Source organism: Pseudophryne corroboree, chromosome 7 (assembly GCF_028390025.1).
Source record: "Pseudophryne corroboree isolate aPseCor3 chromosome 7, aPseCor3.hap2, whole genome shotgun sequence".
Classification (NCBI taxonomy): Eukaryota; Metazoa; Chordata; class Amphibia; order Anura; family Myobatrachidae; genus Pseudophryne; species Pseudophryne corroboree.
The window spans coordinates 173,901,587-173,918,379 of NC_086450.1; the positions used below are offsets into that span (position 1 = coordinate 173,901,587).

The 16,793-nt window shown below is 47.0% G+C and overlaps 1 protein-coding gene across 1 annotated transcript in view; it reads right to left on the reverse strand.

Moving 5' to 3' along the window:
- ACMSD (aminocarboxymuconate semialdehyde decarboxylase) overlaps window positions 1-16,793 on the reverse strand; it is a 177,536-nt gene that overhangs the window by 79,817 nt on the left and 80,926 nt on the right. The window contains exon 7 of the mRNA XM_063933789.1: window positions 9,587-9,682. Within this exon, the coding sequence (XP_063789859.1) occupies window positions 9,587-9,682 (96 nt within the window). The remainder of the gene's footprint in view (window positions 1-9,586; window positions 9,683-16,793) is intronic.

Below are 16,793 nucleotides of genomic sequence, written 5' to 3' on the forward strand. Positions count from 1 at the left end.
CCTATTTAATTTTGGACTGCTCTGCAACTGCCACTGGCAAGGAAGTCCAGCCTTATGGTTCAGGAGATTTTGTGATGAGTCAGTGGTATTTGCCATATATATATATATATATATATATATATATATATATATATTTCAGATAAAAGTACTTAACCAACCTATTTCCAGTCAGGAGAGATGGTGTCTCAATTATCAGGGGTTAACCTGTCACTTGAACTAAACATTGCCGAACCTCTCAGAGAGCAGTAGGAGGAAAGGAGAGAGAGATATTTTGATTCTTCAATTCATTAAAGGAAAGCTTGATAGTCAGCAACTGCTTGTCTGTTGTGTAATGCCGACAGCTCTCTCAGTGACCCTAAGTGTTGTGCAAAAATATTTACCTTTTTACCTCAAAGGAGGAGCCCTAAGGAGAGTGAGAAGCTAAGCAAGGAGACCTAGCACTCTTTGGAATAGAGTCAGCCTATCCCTGCAAACCTTACATTTTTAACATACACCGGGCGAAGCTTGGACTGTCATCCCAGCATTTACAGCACTGAGCAGGGTAGAATCAGAGGCAGGATGGCGCAGAGAAGGAGGCGAATTATTCTCCTCAGCGCCAGCCTTTTGACAGTATCAATCTGGGGAAGGCCCACCTGGAGGTGTGGCCTGGCAAAGATTGGCAGCGGCGGGCGGAGAATGTCCTGCTGTGAGTCTAATTGCTGATCTTCTGGGATAAACTAACCAGTTAACTTTAGGTATATTCCGTTGTCCAAAAATAAGACACAGAGAATCAGATTCCAGTACAATAAAATCCGTTTATTGTTTTGGTGTGTCCTCAGGCAGTTTCATGGAGGGGCAATTTGATGCTACCAGTTCTCAACAACATCCTACCACAAGTGAGCCTATTTTAAAAGCAGTATTAAATTTGCTTAAATACCAGCGCTTTTCATCTCTTTGTGATTATACTTGAAATTCCATAGCGAAGCACGGGTATTTCGCTAGTAGATTATAAATTCCCTCTAAATATATTATAACACATTGTATGGTAAGAAAAGAAGCTCAGTGTTAATATGAAAAAAAAAATGAATTAATCTGCACAATACTGTAAACAGAAGCAGATGTACTATAAGCCTTGGATAGTGATAAAGTGGAGAGAGAGAAACTACCAATCAATCAGCTCCTAACTGCCATTTTTCAAACACAGCCTGTTGTATGGCAATTAGGAGGGGATTGACTGGTACTTTATTTCTCTTCACTTTATTAATTTAGGGCAGTACGGATGGTAGCATTACTACCTCACAGCACTGAGGTCATGGGTTCGATTCCCACCATGGCCCTAACTGTGTGGAGTTTGTATATTCTCCTCGTACTTGTGTGGGTTTCCTTCCACACTCCAAAAATATACTGGTAGGTTAATTGGCTTCCAACAAAATTAACCCAAACGTGAATGTGTGTGCATGTACATGTGATAGGGAATATAGATTGTAAGCTCCACTGGGGCAGGGACTGATGTGAATGGCCACATATTCTCTGTAAAGTGCTGCGATACATGTGTGCGCTATATAAAATAACTGGTAATAATAAATAACTGGTAATAATAATAAATCAATTGACATTGCTTAGTACTGCTCCCTCATAGCCAAGGTATCAATCAGTGCTTTAGATGGTGGTGCAAGCATGGGCCCTGAGTTTTTTTTATTCTTAAAATTAATGACCGCTTTATGGGCCATCAGGATTATGTGAATAGTGAAAAGTGATGCTGTAAGACCATTATCACCTTTTTGTTTGTCACTATGGTGGTCATTCCGAGTTGTTCGCTCGTTGCCGATTTTCACTATGCTGCGATTTGCAGCTAAATGCACATGCGCATGGTACGCAGCGCGCATGCGCTTAGTTATTTAACGAAACACTTAGCAGTTTTGCTGTTGTTCGTGCAGCGCTTTTCAGTCGCACTGCTGATCGGTGAGTGATTGACAGGAAAGGGGCGTTTCTGGGTGGTAACTGACCGTTTTCCGGGAGTGTGCTAAAAAATGCAGGCGTGTCAGGGAAAAACGCAGGAGTGTCTGGAGAAACGGGGGAGTGGCTGACCGAACGCACGGCGTGTTTGTGACATCAAACCAGGAACTAAACGGACCGAGCTGATCGCAATCTAGGAGTAGGTCTGGAGCTACTCAGAAACTGCAAGAAAATATTTAGTAGCAATTCTGCTAATCTTTCGTTCGCTATTCTGCTAAGCTAAGATACACTCCCAGAGGGCGGCGGCCTAGCGTGTGCAATGCTGCTAAAAGCAGCTAGCGAGCGAACAACTCGGAATGACCACCTATGTACATACAACACACATACACACATACAAAGTAATTGTGAGGACCCCGGGTTCATGTGTGCATTATTCACGCCTATCGCTTATCTCCGCCTTCAGAAAGGCAGCGTTTACAGCTCTGCACGGCGTCTTAGGGTCACTACTGTTAGGGTACTTTGACCACTCTACGTCTGGTCTATCAACTCTCTTCAGTCATCAGTCAGAATTGTATATGCAGTGTGAATGCAGACATTCACCAGGCACCTCCAGCTGGCCATCATCAAAGTGAACAAGAAGATATGTCTCACTAACAAAGCTAAAAATCCTGTCTTTCATTGAGCACAGCAGGAAGCCCCAGCCTTTGTCTGCTTCCTTGCTGAAAGCCAGTCTACAATTAACTGGCCATCGCATAGAAATGAAAGGCAGAACTATATCATCCTTTCTGCTGCGGGGTACACTGGGCTCCACAGGGAATGACATTGACATTGGGGGTGTAGAGTAGGATCTTGATCCAAGGCAACAACAGGCTCAAAGCTTTGACTGTTCCCAGAATGCCTAGCGCCGCCTCCTCTATAACCCCGCCTCCCTGCACAGGAGCTCAGTTTTGTAGTTGGTGCCATGCAGTAAGCTTTTAAAGAATATTGAAGACTTCAAGGGCTGCAGCAGAGACACTGACTGTGTTAGATGTCAGTCAGACATCTCCTGCTGCAGCTCCATCACCTCCCCAGCGTCGCTGTACACTCCCGCGCCCTGGTTGCCAGGTACCTACAGCGGAGGCTCCGGTTTTCTTCCAAGTTAGTCACAAACACGATCACTGTTCTCCTGGATCTCGTGGCTGCACTCAGGGAGGAGGTAAGGGGTCCCCTCGATGGGACCCACTGTAAATCACGATCCCGCGCGGCCGGTGTGGACACTGTGGTAGTACAGGGACCCCACTAGACCACCAGGGCATGGGCACAGGTCGGTTTTCTCTCATAAAACCGTTTTATTAAGCCCCCAGTACCCGGTGGTGAAGTCCAGCAGGGGGATAAGGCTTTGACCTGTAGCCCCTCCCCCAGCCCCAGGGCACCATTTAGAATAAATGTCCCCACCCTGTAGCTGCATATAGCTCTCTCCCTCACTCCCTGTCAGTGTTTGGGCGCCATTATAGCAAGCAGAGCTGATCCTGGGACTGTTTGGGCAAATCCTCCTCTGTAAAGCCACCTGCCTGTCAGCGCTGTACATTTTACAGGACACTTAAGTATTCTACATGCCTGCTGACAGTGTTAGTTAAGAAAAAGTGCATTTAGTCAGGGTTATTTAGTACAAGTACCCAAGTACATCCAATCTTTACTGTGCATTGTTATATCTATTAAGTGTATAGCTATACATAGTACTACTCTGCATTGCTAGTCGAGTGCAGTTTTATTGCATGTCATAATTTCTGCATTGTACAAACTCTGTCTCTGTGTGTGTGTGTGCATATAGCTGCTGTGTGACCTCTATTTTGTGTATCTCACTCAGATTGCTATCCCTATATTCTATAACTTGAGGGGGCTAAGTGTGTCAGGTTTATCATAATATAGGCAGTTCACAGCATATACTCAGTGTGTATTTTTCTCTGTGATTTTTAGTCACCATATACCTCTTGAATTCCCTGTTTGTGCTGATACACTACACAGGGGGTTCTTGTCAGGTATTGTGCTGCTGATTGTACTGTGTTGCCTTGCATTGAGCTTTTGATTATGTCAGCTACAAAGGGTAACGGAGCTGGGGCTGATCCCACATTGCGTGGTGTTGACACTGCAGGCACATTTTGAGGATAACATAGCAGCTGAGGGTTCAGGTTCTGGGGGTTCCTTACCCCACAGTGGGACTGTAGCAATGGGGGTGCAAAATGCCCCACCTTGGGCTACCTTCTTCACGCTATTGAATACGCTGGTAACTAGACTAACGCCCCCTATGGGACCTCCTGTACAACTGCTCATGGTTCCCACGGTTAACCTGCCATAGGCAGATCAACTGTCCAAACTGTTACAGCAATTGAACTAATCACTGACTGCTCAAAAGTCTAACCCTCGCCTGCCTAAGACCAAGGGGTCCTCTAAGCGGGCAATTACTTCCTCACAATCCACCAACGTCCCAGACACCTCGTCTGATGAGGATGGTGTTTATATGGACCCCACAGATTCTGATCCTGATGCTTCTGATGGGGAAGTTGTTTCGCAGGTGGATGTTCCTGACTTGTTAGAGGCTATCAGGCTCATTCTTCAGGTTGATGATGAAACAGAGCCTGACGCTGCCCCTAAGAAACCGGACAGGTTTAAGCGTCAGAAGGTGGTTAAACAAGTTTTACCTCACTCTGAACATTTAGTTGACATACATCAGGAAAGAAGTTCACACCTTACAAGAAGATGCTGGCTTGCTACCCCCTCGCTGCGGAGCTTAATAAAAATTGGGAAACACCCCCACCAGTGGATTCGCAAGTGGCGCGGCTGGTAGCATCCTCAGCTCTGCCTGTAACTACTGTCACGTCCTTGAGAGAGCCGACGGACAAGCATGTGGAGGGTTGTTTGAAAGCAATCTACACCCTAAACGGTGCGGTGCATAGGCCCACTATTGCAGCGACATGGGCTGCAGAAGCTGTGGAAGCGTGGGCTCAGGAACTGGAGGCGGTGTTGCCTTCCAATGCTTCTGATCATGCTATATTGTACAGCATCTCATTACATTAAAGAGGCAGCTTCTGATGCCGGTATTCTGGCGGCCAAGGCTTCTACTACGTCCATTTTGGCTCGCCGAATTCTCTGGTTACGGGCCTGGTCTGTGGACATGGACTCTAAGAAAACCCTGGAGGTACTCCCCTTCAAAGGACACATTCTTTTCGGAGAAGACTTCAACAAGATAGTGGCTGACTTAGCGTCTGCTAAAACAGCATGTCTTCCTAGTACTGCTCCTTTGGTGCCGAAGGCTAAGAGTACTTTCTTTTGCTCCTTTCGTCCTTCAGGGAAAGCAAAAGGTCAGGTGTACCCAAAACAGGTTCGCACTTCCAAACCCAATAAGCCCAAACGCAAACGGGCCTGGGCTGCCCGTCAGCTTGCTTCCAAAACTGACAAGCCTGCTGCATGATGAGGCGAGCCTCCCTCTGGGGGATCCCAGAGTGGGGGGCCGACTTCTAGGGTTTACCCAGGAATGGTTGAAGACCGTATACTTCAAGAATCATCCCCCTCAATGATTTTGTCTGACAGATATCCCTTCGGATCAGGTGAAGGCAAAAACTCTTCATTCAGTGGTACAGTCCTTCCTGGACACAGGAGTGGTAGTACAGGTGCCTCTGGCTCAGAGAGGCAAGCGGTACTATTCACCGCTGTTCCTAGCCCCGAAACCGAATGGGTCTTCCCGGCCCATTCTCAACCTCAATTCCTTGAACAAATTTGTGAAGGTCTCCAAGTTTCATATGGAAACTCTTCGCTCTATTGTTCTGGCCTTGGAGCCTGGGGACTATATGGTCACTCACTGGACATACAGGATGCTTACCTACATATTCCCATTGCAGTGTTGCATCAGCAATAACTGAGGTTTGCGGTTGGCAACCTCTATTACCAATTTCGGGTGTTACCTTTTGGCTTGACCACGGCTCCGCGTGTCTTCACCAAGGTCATGGCGGTAATGACGGCTGTACTCCGCCGTCAAGGGGTCAGGATCTTACTGTACTTGGACGACTTGTTGATCCTGGCAATTTCCCCAGAGATTCTCATACGCCATTTGGATCTGACTATCCAGTTTCTGCAAGCCCACGGGTGGCTCATCAACTGGAAGAAATCCTCCCTGGTCCCTGCTCAGAGCATGGGGCACCTGGGGGCGTTGTTGGACACTCACAACCAGCGGTTGTACTTGTCTCAGGAGAAAGTCCTGAAGCTTCAGGACAGGATTTGATGCTTCCTATCTCGTCCGCAAGTGTCGATACATTCGGCAATGCAAGTGCTAGGTCTCATGGTGTCGGCTTTCAACATGGTGGAGTACGCACAATTCCATTCCCGCCCTCTCCAGAGGCTGATTCTTGCCAAGTGGGACGGCCTGCCTCACCGGACAGGTCTCAAATGATCTCATTGTCTCCGGAGTTCCGTCTGTCACTGAGCTGGTGGCTTCAGGATCAACGATTGAGCAGGGGTCATCCCTTCTGGATCTCCAACTGGGTCCTTCTGACGACGGACGCCAGTCTGAGGGGTTGGGGCGCGGTGTTGGAGCAACACTCCCTTCGGGGTCGGTGGACCAAGGAGGAGTCTCTTCTCCCGATAAACATTCTGGAATTGCGGGCGGTGTTCAACTCATTGAACTTGGCCCAGCATTTAAAACAGAACAGACCTGTTCCAGTGCAGTCGGACAACGCCACCACGTTGGCGTACATCATTCATCAAGGCGGCACTCGAAGCCGCATGGCAATGAGGGAAGTATCACAGATTCTTCAGTGGGTGGAACGCCATCTGCCAGCCATATTGGCAGTGTTCATTCCAGGGGTCCTAAACTGGGATGCGGACTTTCTCAGTCATCAGGACGTACACGCCGGAGAATGGAGCCTCCATCCAGAAGTGTTTCAACTCCTCGTGGACAAATGGGCCCTTCCAGATGTGGACCTGATGGCATCTCGACACAATCACAAGGTTCCGGTCTTCGGAGCAAGGACAAGGGATCCTCAAGCAGCGTTCGTGGATGAACTGGCAATTCCATGGAACTTTCGGCTGCCATACGTGTTCCCTTCGGTGTCACTCCTGCCCAGAGTAATAAGGAAGTTCAAGCAAGAAGGAGGAATCCTACTTCTGATCGCTCCAGCGTGGCCCAGACGGCATTGGTTCTCAGACCTTCAGGGTCTCTCGATAGAGCGTTTACTTCTACTTCCGCAGCACCCAGATCTCCTCGTTCAGGCCCCCTGCGTATATCAGGATTTAGCCCGATTGGCTTTGACGGCGTGGCTCTTGAAGCTTCCATCTTAGGGCCAAAGGAGGTCATTCAAATCATGTTGAAGGCCCGGAAACCGGCTTCTGCTCTGATTTATCATAGGGTCTGGAATTCTTACTTTGCTTGGTGCGCATCTAACAATCATGACGCTTACAAGTTAGTAAGGCCAAACTTTATGCCTTTCTACAACAAGGCCTGGACTTGGGCCTTCGTCTGGCCTCCATCAAGGTTCATATTTCTGTCTTGCCAGTTTGATTTCAGAGAAAAATTGCGACTTTACCTGATGTGCATACGTTCACTCAGGGTGTGTTGCAGATTCAACCTCCTCATGTCCCGCCGGTGGCTCCTTGGGACTTGTCGGTGGTTCTGGAGGCTTTGCAAGGGTCTCCGTTTGAGCCTCTTGAATCTGCAGACCTTAAGTGGCTTTCTCTTAAGGTATTGTTTCTGCTGGCTATTGCCTCTGCTAGACGGGTGTCGGATTTGGGTGCCTTGTCTTGTAGGTCACCATATCTGATTTTTCACCGTGATCACGCGGTTCTTAGAACACGTCCCGGGTATTTACCTAAGGTGGTTTATTCATTCCACCTTAATCAGGAGATTGTGGTTCCGGCCTTTGCCTCTCCTGATTTGTCTTCCAAAGAACGGTCTTTGGATGTGGTACGGGCTCTCCGTATCTGTGTGAAGAGAACTGCCTCCATCAGGAAGTCGGTTTCTCTCTTTGTTCTGTTTGGTTTTCACAAACGTGGCTGGCATGCTCACAAGCAGACCCTGGCCAGATGGATTAGAATCGTGATTGCACATGCTTATGTACAGGCTGGCCTTCCAGCTCCTGCTACCATCAAGGCCCATTCTACTCGGTCAGTTGGACCTTCTTGGGCGGCCCGCCGTGGTGCGATCCTTGAACAATTGAGCAAGATGGCTACGTCGTCCTCAGTGAACACGTTCATAAGGTTCTATGCCTTTGATACTTCCGCCTCCCAGGATGCTTTCTTTGGATGCCGGGTTCTTATGCCCGCTACAGTGCGTCCCCTCCCATAAGGAACTGCTTTAGGACATCCCCAATGTCATTCCCTGTGGAGCCCAGTGTACCCCACAGCAGAAAAGGAGATTTATAGTAAGAAAATACCATTGTTAAATCTCTTTCTGCGAGGTACACTGGGCTCCATAGGGCGCCCACCCTGACGCACTCAGCTTCTTTGGGTTGGTATGGTATTAGCAGCTGATACTTTCTCCAGTCATGAGAGAGTGGTGTATGCGGCTACTAACAGTTGTCGTCTCTTTTGCTTGCTACTGCATTGGACTGGTTAATAAAAACTGAGCTCCTGTGCACGGAGGCGGGGTTATAGAGGAGGCGGCGCTAGGCATTCTGGGAACAGTTAAAGCTTTGAGCCTGTTGGTGCCTCTGATCAAGATCCTACTCTACACCCCCAATGTCATTCCCTGTGGAGCCCAGTGTACCTTGCAGAAAGAGATTTAACAACGGCAAGTTCTTACTATAAATCTCGTTTTTTAAATCACTCAAATTCACCTGGGCATTATTTCATATTTTTACTCTAAGTAACGCTTGTTTATATAATACAAAAACATTCTACAGTGATTTACAATATAAAACATTTTTTAGACCCCAAGTGGTCATGCTATAAAATGTCCCTTTCCCTTAATGTTTAGTTCAGTGATTTTTAACTTTTTCCATCCAGAATTCATATTATTTAAATACCATTTTCCATTTAATTATATTACTGCTGTTTACAAGTATAACTTTTTTTTAAATAAAGTTGGTTAGGATTGAAATGTATTTTTAATTTAATATGTTTTTAAAATATGTTTTGCCACTTGTTTTGGGGGAACACATACTGTAAATGTAGCCCCTCTAGGACAGCCCGATAGTACCCTAATTTTGACCAGATGGAGATATTTTAGGATTTTACACTTGTTGTAGAACTACAAGTACCAGCATGTCTCACCAGACTGCAACTAGAAAGGCCTGCTGATACTAGTTATTCCACAACAACCTGGGAGATACAGGGTTTTTTTTTTTTTTTTACAGGAAGTAAGCAGGGCTGTAACTACTGGTTGGCCAGGATGGCACTGGTCAGTGGTGCAAGCTGTGGGGGCTGCCACCCAGCACAGCAAGCCATAAATGTTAACTCTTAATGCAGAGGAAGGATCTCTGCAGATTACCCCAGCTTTGCCTTTAGGTCTCCATGATGCTGTGGTCCTTAAGTACAGCGTACAATGCCAAGGCATTGTGACATCTCATCACAGCTGAGCAAGCTCTTCACTTTTCCAGGGGCTCTCAGACTCCTAGATACAATACTGGAAGTAAGAGCACGTCATTTCACCAGACAGCTTGTTAGAAATAAATGAACAGCCTACCTCCATGGGCAAAGCATACTCTCACTTTTGGGAACTTTTCGAATATGCCACCCATAATCATACAGCATATGGCAGCAGTCGTCTCCGCTGGCATACCTTGCAAGACAGCAAAAGCATATGGTTAGATTATTCAATCTATCATTGGGCCTTTATCACAGATTTCAATGTGGAATACAAACTATTTGAAAAGGTTGTTAATAAACACTGGCCCATTGTAACAAAGGATCCTATTATGAGCTTGATCATTCCTTCAATACCACATTTATTTATAGTAGTGCACCCAATGTAAAAAAATAAGTTAGTAAAAAGTGCTCTTCCTTCTGGTCCTGAACCAGGGGATGGAGAAAATCTCAGAGATTTGCTGGAGAAGGATCCCAGCTTTATGCAGATGTCAGTTCCTTGATAAGGTGTTTTGCTTGTATAGAATGGCAGATGGGAGAATGACAGTGAGAAAGGGAAGACCAATCAATACTTGACTTTTTGACTACATAAAGTTGTTGTCACTACATGAAGGTCTCTTCACTATTGAAGGGTGCTAGGAGCCTTGTCTTGTAAGATGAGGAGATGAGCACCACTGTAGGGGATTGCTAGGACTGTGGAGTTTCAAGACATAATCAATATGTGGAATTTGGCATGGAAGTAATGAAGGTGAAGTACAATGTCATGATGAGGTCCATCTGGAGGAGGTTTAGGCCTGATAGTCCTACAAGCTCGTTCTAGGAGCAATTGTTTTGTGGGGGTACCAGACAAAAGTTGCATTCTCAACCTGGCCCCGCAACAAGTCAAAGGCATTTCTGAAGTCATAGAACTCATGAACTAATAGAAGTCAGGAGAGTCTGCACCTTCAGAGTAATTGACCAAAATATTATCTTCAAGAACTGAACTGGTATTATTTTTCTTAGCAGAGAAAAAGGAGCGTGGTTTACCGTGATGTTGAGACATATTGTAAAGAAATAAGTGTGGTCTTGCAACCTTAAACAGCTTTTGAGAAGGTGAGGTGATCATATAGTAACAGTTCAGGAGAAAGATGTGAAAGTTATTTTTACCAGCATGAGCATATAGCTGGCATTTCTCAGATATAGTAATGCAAGAGCTCCCTCTAGTGGCAAAGAGAGAGAATTACCCAGTATGGAGCTGTAGCGACACTACATAGATACAGATGACTGGACTCTGCTTCCAAACAATAGTGCATACCTCCCAACACGACCCTCTCCAGGACGGACAGGATGCTCTGTTCCGGGACTTTTCTCTTAATTTATGATTGCTACCACCTGTGCTGAAACACCTTTCTTATCTATTAACCTGTTCAATACAGGTGCCAGCAATCTTAAATTAAGAGAAAAGTCCAGAAGCAGAGCATTGTGTCCCTCCTGGAGAGGGTCATGTTGGGAGGTAAGATAGTGTGCAAAATGACAATCACAGGGAACGGCCAGAGACCAGGATCATTAGTGATTAAAGAGTCTTTTATGTACATGATGTCCCAGAGACTTTATTGAGCAATAGGCACCAAGTGACATTCAAGGAGTCCATTACAGGTAGACAAGGATGACCTGAGTCCCCACAAATCAGGGAATGAATGACCAGGCAGGGCTGCTCTGGCACTTCTTAATGCAGCTCCAGCAGTTGACCACTGTAAAGAATCAGCAGTTGTGAAGCTGTCATGGACCTACAATTAAATTGCTAAGTAATGAACTTCCGGAAGGGGCAGCAGCAATTCTGTGTGGTCCATGAGGAGAAAGGCCTGACATATTATTGCAAAGTCCGTACCTGATATAACTTGAGTACCGTGTAGTAGAGAAGTGGCTTATACAGACAAAGGACTGTGCAAAACCAACATAAGCTGTGGTCAGAGGGCCCGAAGTTGTGGACTAGCGATAGCAGTGTAATTTAGATGACCCCATATCCTAGAGGACATGGAGCCGTCTAAAAAAAGACAAGTCCTTTTGTAGATAGCTCCGAAGGGCAGGAGGATAGTTGACTAATGTAATCATTTTTATCAACCACAGATAGGGTGAACTACATTAGAAGAAACTCTAGACAGAGTTCAGACATGTGGCATCTGCCATCTTTAGTTACCAAGCACTATCCCGTCAGGTGTTCTCAACTTCAGTCCTCGTGTACCACCACCAAGGTATGTTTTGTTGATTTTTTGCTCACGCACGTGGGAGTTGATTTGTTTTACTGGATAAGTAATTATCCCACCTGCTTTCACAGACTGAAATCTGCAAAACTTGACCTTTTGGGAACACTTGTGTTATGATTCCAGCACTCCTGACCAAAGGAGATTTTATGACAAGGACCAGAGCGCTGGAATGGAATGCAGGTAACGGGAGCAGGAAAGACTAGTTGCCCCTGGCGCCCTAACTCTATTGTCTCACCCGTGCTATCGGAAATCCCCTGCGAGACTATGGTTTCTTGAGCCCCTGGCAGCCACGTTTGAAGGGCGGATTATGTCTGCCCAACTCCGGTGCCCCCCGGTCTTAGTGAGAGACAAAGGGAAATCCGAGGCAGGATGATAACAAGAGGACCTCTGACTGACAACAGGCCAGGGGCAACAAGCTAACTAACAAAACTTGAAGTATGTGCGGAAACCCGCCAGGGAAAAGGACAACCAAAATCCACTTGTCCAATACTCCTACCCAGCACCGCTGGATACCAGAGTGGACCTGTGGAAGCGGAACCCTCCGCGAAATGCTCCAAAACACAAATAATAAATAATAAAGCGGACAAGCCGCAACACACGGCAAAGCCGCGACTCACGAACACCACTGGATGTTATACGGTGATTAGTCAGGACTCCAGGAATAAGATGACAACTTCCGAGTTCAGGACTTCCGAATACTGGAATGACCGGATACAGCAAGACTGGAAACAGACTCTCAGCAAACAGAGACAGCATGCAGGAAGCTATTACCGGCGTCTGTGAGAAGTCCTGAGAGTGCATATGAACAGGAGTCCTCCAATCCGGTGCTGACAGGGCTAATTACCTACATGCCGTGCAGCTGCCTTGCTGCACGGCCAGGAAACAGGTGTAGACTCATTAAACCCTGGACCCAGCAACTGGGAACGCGGTCCGTCAGTGGCGTCCCCGTTGCTAGGGTCCGTGCGGCTCAGTGCGCCCGGCGTCCAGCGTTGCCAGGGAGCCGGCGGCTGTCCGCGTACGGCGTCCCTGGTTGCTAGGCGCCGGGCCGCACCGACGAGCGGACCCCGGCGCCTAACAGTACCCCCCCCCTTGAGGAGGGGTCAAGGAACCCCTAAAGCCAGGCTTCCCAGGAAATTCCCGAAAAAATGCCCTCTTGAGCCTTGGGGCATGAAGATCCTTATCCAGGACCCAGGACCTTTCCTCTGGACCATAACCTCTCCAGTGAACCAGAAAATAAAGCCAGCCCCTGGACAACTTGGAATCGAGAACCTTCTCCACCAGGAACTCCTGTTGTCCCTGTACGTCCACTGGAGATCTTCCCTGAGAGATCTTCTGAGGAAATTTACTGGAAGAAATGTATGGCTTCAACAGGGAGCAATGAAACGTATTACCAATCCGAAGAGATTTTGGTAAACGTAACCGGAAAGCAACTGGGTTAACTTTTTTAATGATATGAAATGGTCCAATAAATTTGGGTCCCAACCTAGCTGATGATTGTCGAAGTCTAATGTTACGAGTCGACAACCATACCCTATCTCCCACCTTAAAATTGCAAGGACGTCGGAGCCGGTCAGAAAATTTTTTCTCTCGAAAGGCCGCTTTTCTGAGAGCAAGGTGCACTTTTTTCCAAATGGCTCTGAGATGGGAGGTTAAGGTTAGTGAGGAAACTGAGGAATGTTGAAAAAAAGAATTAGCTCTGGGGTGAAAACCAAAAACTGAAAAGAATGGAGACACGTTGGTGGAGGAATGACAAGAATTATTGTAAGCAAATTCCGCCAATGGAAGAAACTCGGACCAATCATTCTGGAGTTTGGCTGAGTACAAACGCAAATACTGTTTCAATGATTGGTTAACTCGCTCGGTTTGCCCGTTGGACTGTGGGTGGTAACCGGATGTTAATGACAATCTCATCTTTAATGAAGCACAAAAACACTTCCAGAATTGTGCAATGAATTGTGGACCCCGATCAGAAACAATATCAGTGGGCAACCCATGAAGTCTGAAAATATGGCGGAGAAACAAAACTGCCAATCCTTGGGCAGATGGCAGTCGGGGAAGGGCAATGAAATGAGCCATCTTGCTAAAACGGTCCACTACCACCCAAATGACTCTGCATCCAGCTGAAAGGGGAAGGTCCACCACAAAATCCATGGAAATATGAGACCATGGCCTGAGAGGGACATTTAAGGGCATAAGTTGCCCGATAGGCAAGGAACGGGGAACCTTATGCTGTGCACAAACCTGACATGAAGAAACAAACTCCTTAACGTCTTTAGAAAGACCAGGCCACCATACTGAGCGGGAGACTAACTCCAATGCCTTAGAGATCCCTGGATGCCCGGAAACTTTGTTATCATGGAACTCAGTCAAAACAGTAGCTCTCAAGAACTCAGGGACGTAAAGACGACCAGCAGGAGTATTTCCAGGAGCTTGGTGTTGAAGCTGTTTTAACTGGGTAAATAAATCTTGTGTGAGGCCTGCCCAAATGACTGATGATGGAAGTATGGGAGTAACAGGACTGTTATCATGAACCGGAAGAAAACTGCGTGACAGAGCATCTGCCTTGGTATTCTTGGAACCTGGCCTGAAAGTTATAATAAATTTGAAACGGGTAAAGAACAAAGCCCAACGAGCCTGCCGGGCATTCAGCCGCTTAGCTGATTCGATGTATTGCAGATTCTTATGGTCAGTCAATACTGAAATGGTATGTGTTGCTCCCTCCAGCCAATGCCTCCACTCCTCGAAAGCCCATTTTATTGCCAGTAATTCCCGGTTACCAACGTCATAGTTGGATTCAGCGGAGGAGAATTTCCTGGACATAAAGGCACAAGGATGTAGTTCCAGAGACTCTGGATCCTTTTGAGATAGTATAGCCCCTACTCCAACCTCCGAGGCATCAACCTCCACAACGAAGGGCAATCCTGGATTGGGATGTCTGAGGACTGGAGCCGAGACAAAAGCTTGTTTCAAGGCCTGAAAGGACAACTCCGCTTCACGCGACCAGTTGGTAGGATCCACTCCTTTCTTTGTCAGGGCCACAATGGGAGCAACCAGGTCGGAAAAAGAATGAATGAACCTCCTGTAATAATTCGCAAACCCTAAAAAGCGCTGAATTGCTTTTAAATTGGTGGGTTGCGCCCAACTAAGGATGGCCTGGAGCTTCTTTGGTTCCATGAAAAATCCCCGAGGGGAAATAATGTACCCTAAAAAAGATACCTCCGTGACATGAAACTCACATTTTTCCAGTTTGGCATATAGATGATTCTCACGTAACTTTTGAAGAACCTGACGCACCTGGGTAACATGTTGTTCAATAGAGTCAGAATAAATCAGGATGTCGTCTAAGTAAACGACCACGAATTTCCCTAGGAAGTCACGGAGCACATCGTTAATGAGGTCCTGGAAAACTGCTGGAGCGTTAGACAAGCCGAACGGCATCACTAGGTACTCGTAGTGACCCGACTGAGTACTGAAGGCTGTCTTCCACTCATCTCCGGACCTGATTCGGATGAGGTTATACGCTCCTCTTAGGTCAATTTTGGAAAAAATCACAGCCGAACGCAGCTGATCAAAGAGGACAGAAATCAGTGGCAGAGGATAAGTATTTTTAACTGAGATTTTATTTAGGGCTCTATAGTCAATGCAAGGTCTGAGCGAGCCATCCTTTTTCTCCACAAAGAAGAAGCCAGCACTTAAAGGAGATTTAGATGGCCTAATAAATCCTTTCCCTAGGCTCTCTTTAACATAGTCATTCATGGCCGCAGTTTCTGGCCCGGATAAAGCATATAACCTTCCCTTTGGCAATGCGGCACCAGGAATTAGCTCAATGGCGCAATCATAAGGCCGATGGGGAGGCAGAATGTCGGCATTGCCCTTGGAGAACACATCAGCAAACTCCTGGTACTCCACGTGTCACGATCCGGGTATCTGGACGCCATTACTTACCCTTCAGATGCCTCCTGAGGCTGGCTCAGCGTTCCAGGACCGGATCCCATCCGTTACACTGATGTCCACATTCCTGCCTCCTCTCCTGTCACTCTGAGACGCGGTCACCGCGGCGCCATGTAACATCTGGAATGGCGTTCCCCGCGGCCTCCACCGCTGTCCCTGAGTTCCTGCATGCAGAGTGTCAGAGTGGCGATTACGTCAGCCGCGGCCTCCGCTGTGCCCGCGTGGTTTAGATGTGCAATCATCAGTCTGGCGTCTCCTGTCTCCTGTGGCCGGCGCCGCCATTGCTGTTTCAATTCTCACATGGATTACAAACCAAACTTCCCTCCAAGTGTCTGCATGGGCGCAGCCATCTTGGATTTTGTCATCTGATCATTTCCACCAATCTGCTGTCTGTATTGTTGATTTGCATAATTGCCTAGCCAACCCCTTCCTTGCTGCAGGTATAAGTAAGCTGTGCCTGAGCAAGGAAGGCGTCAGTGCTTTGGTTGTCTAACCTAGTTCCAGTTTGTCTCTCTCCTGTGGTTGTCTTCCAGGTTCCAGCTCCTGCCTCCAGACTTCTGCTATAGAGACCCGCACCAGCATTCCATCTGCGGTGTAGCCTGACTCTCCGATCCATTCTGGACTCACCTGTTTCCAGCTACAACAATCACCTGCTTCCAGCTCAGCTTCCAGCAGTGTACAGCTTCTCTTAAAGGGCCGGTGTCCTTTCTGCAGTTTACCACTCTCCACCGGTATTATTATTTCACCGCTCTCAAACTCCAAACTTCATCAATCACCTGCTTCCAGCTCAGCTTCCAGCAGTGTACAGCTTCTCTTAAAGGGCCGGTGTCCTTTCTGCAGTTTACCACTCTCCACCGGTATTATTATTTCACCGCTCTCAAACTCCAAACTTCATCAATCACCTGCTTCCAGCTCAGCTTCCAGCAGTGTACAGCTTCTCTTAAAGGGCCGGTGTCCTTTCTGCAGTTTACCACTCTCCACCGGTATTATTATTTCACCGCTCTCAAACTCCAAACTTCATTATTATTTCATCGCTCTCAAGTTCGTTTATTATTTAACTGGTTCCAGCCAGTATCCACTCCGTACCAACAACAGTCTGGTTCCAGCCAGTAT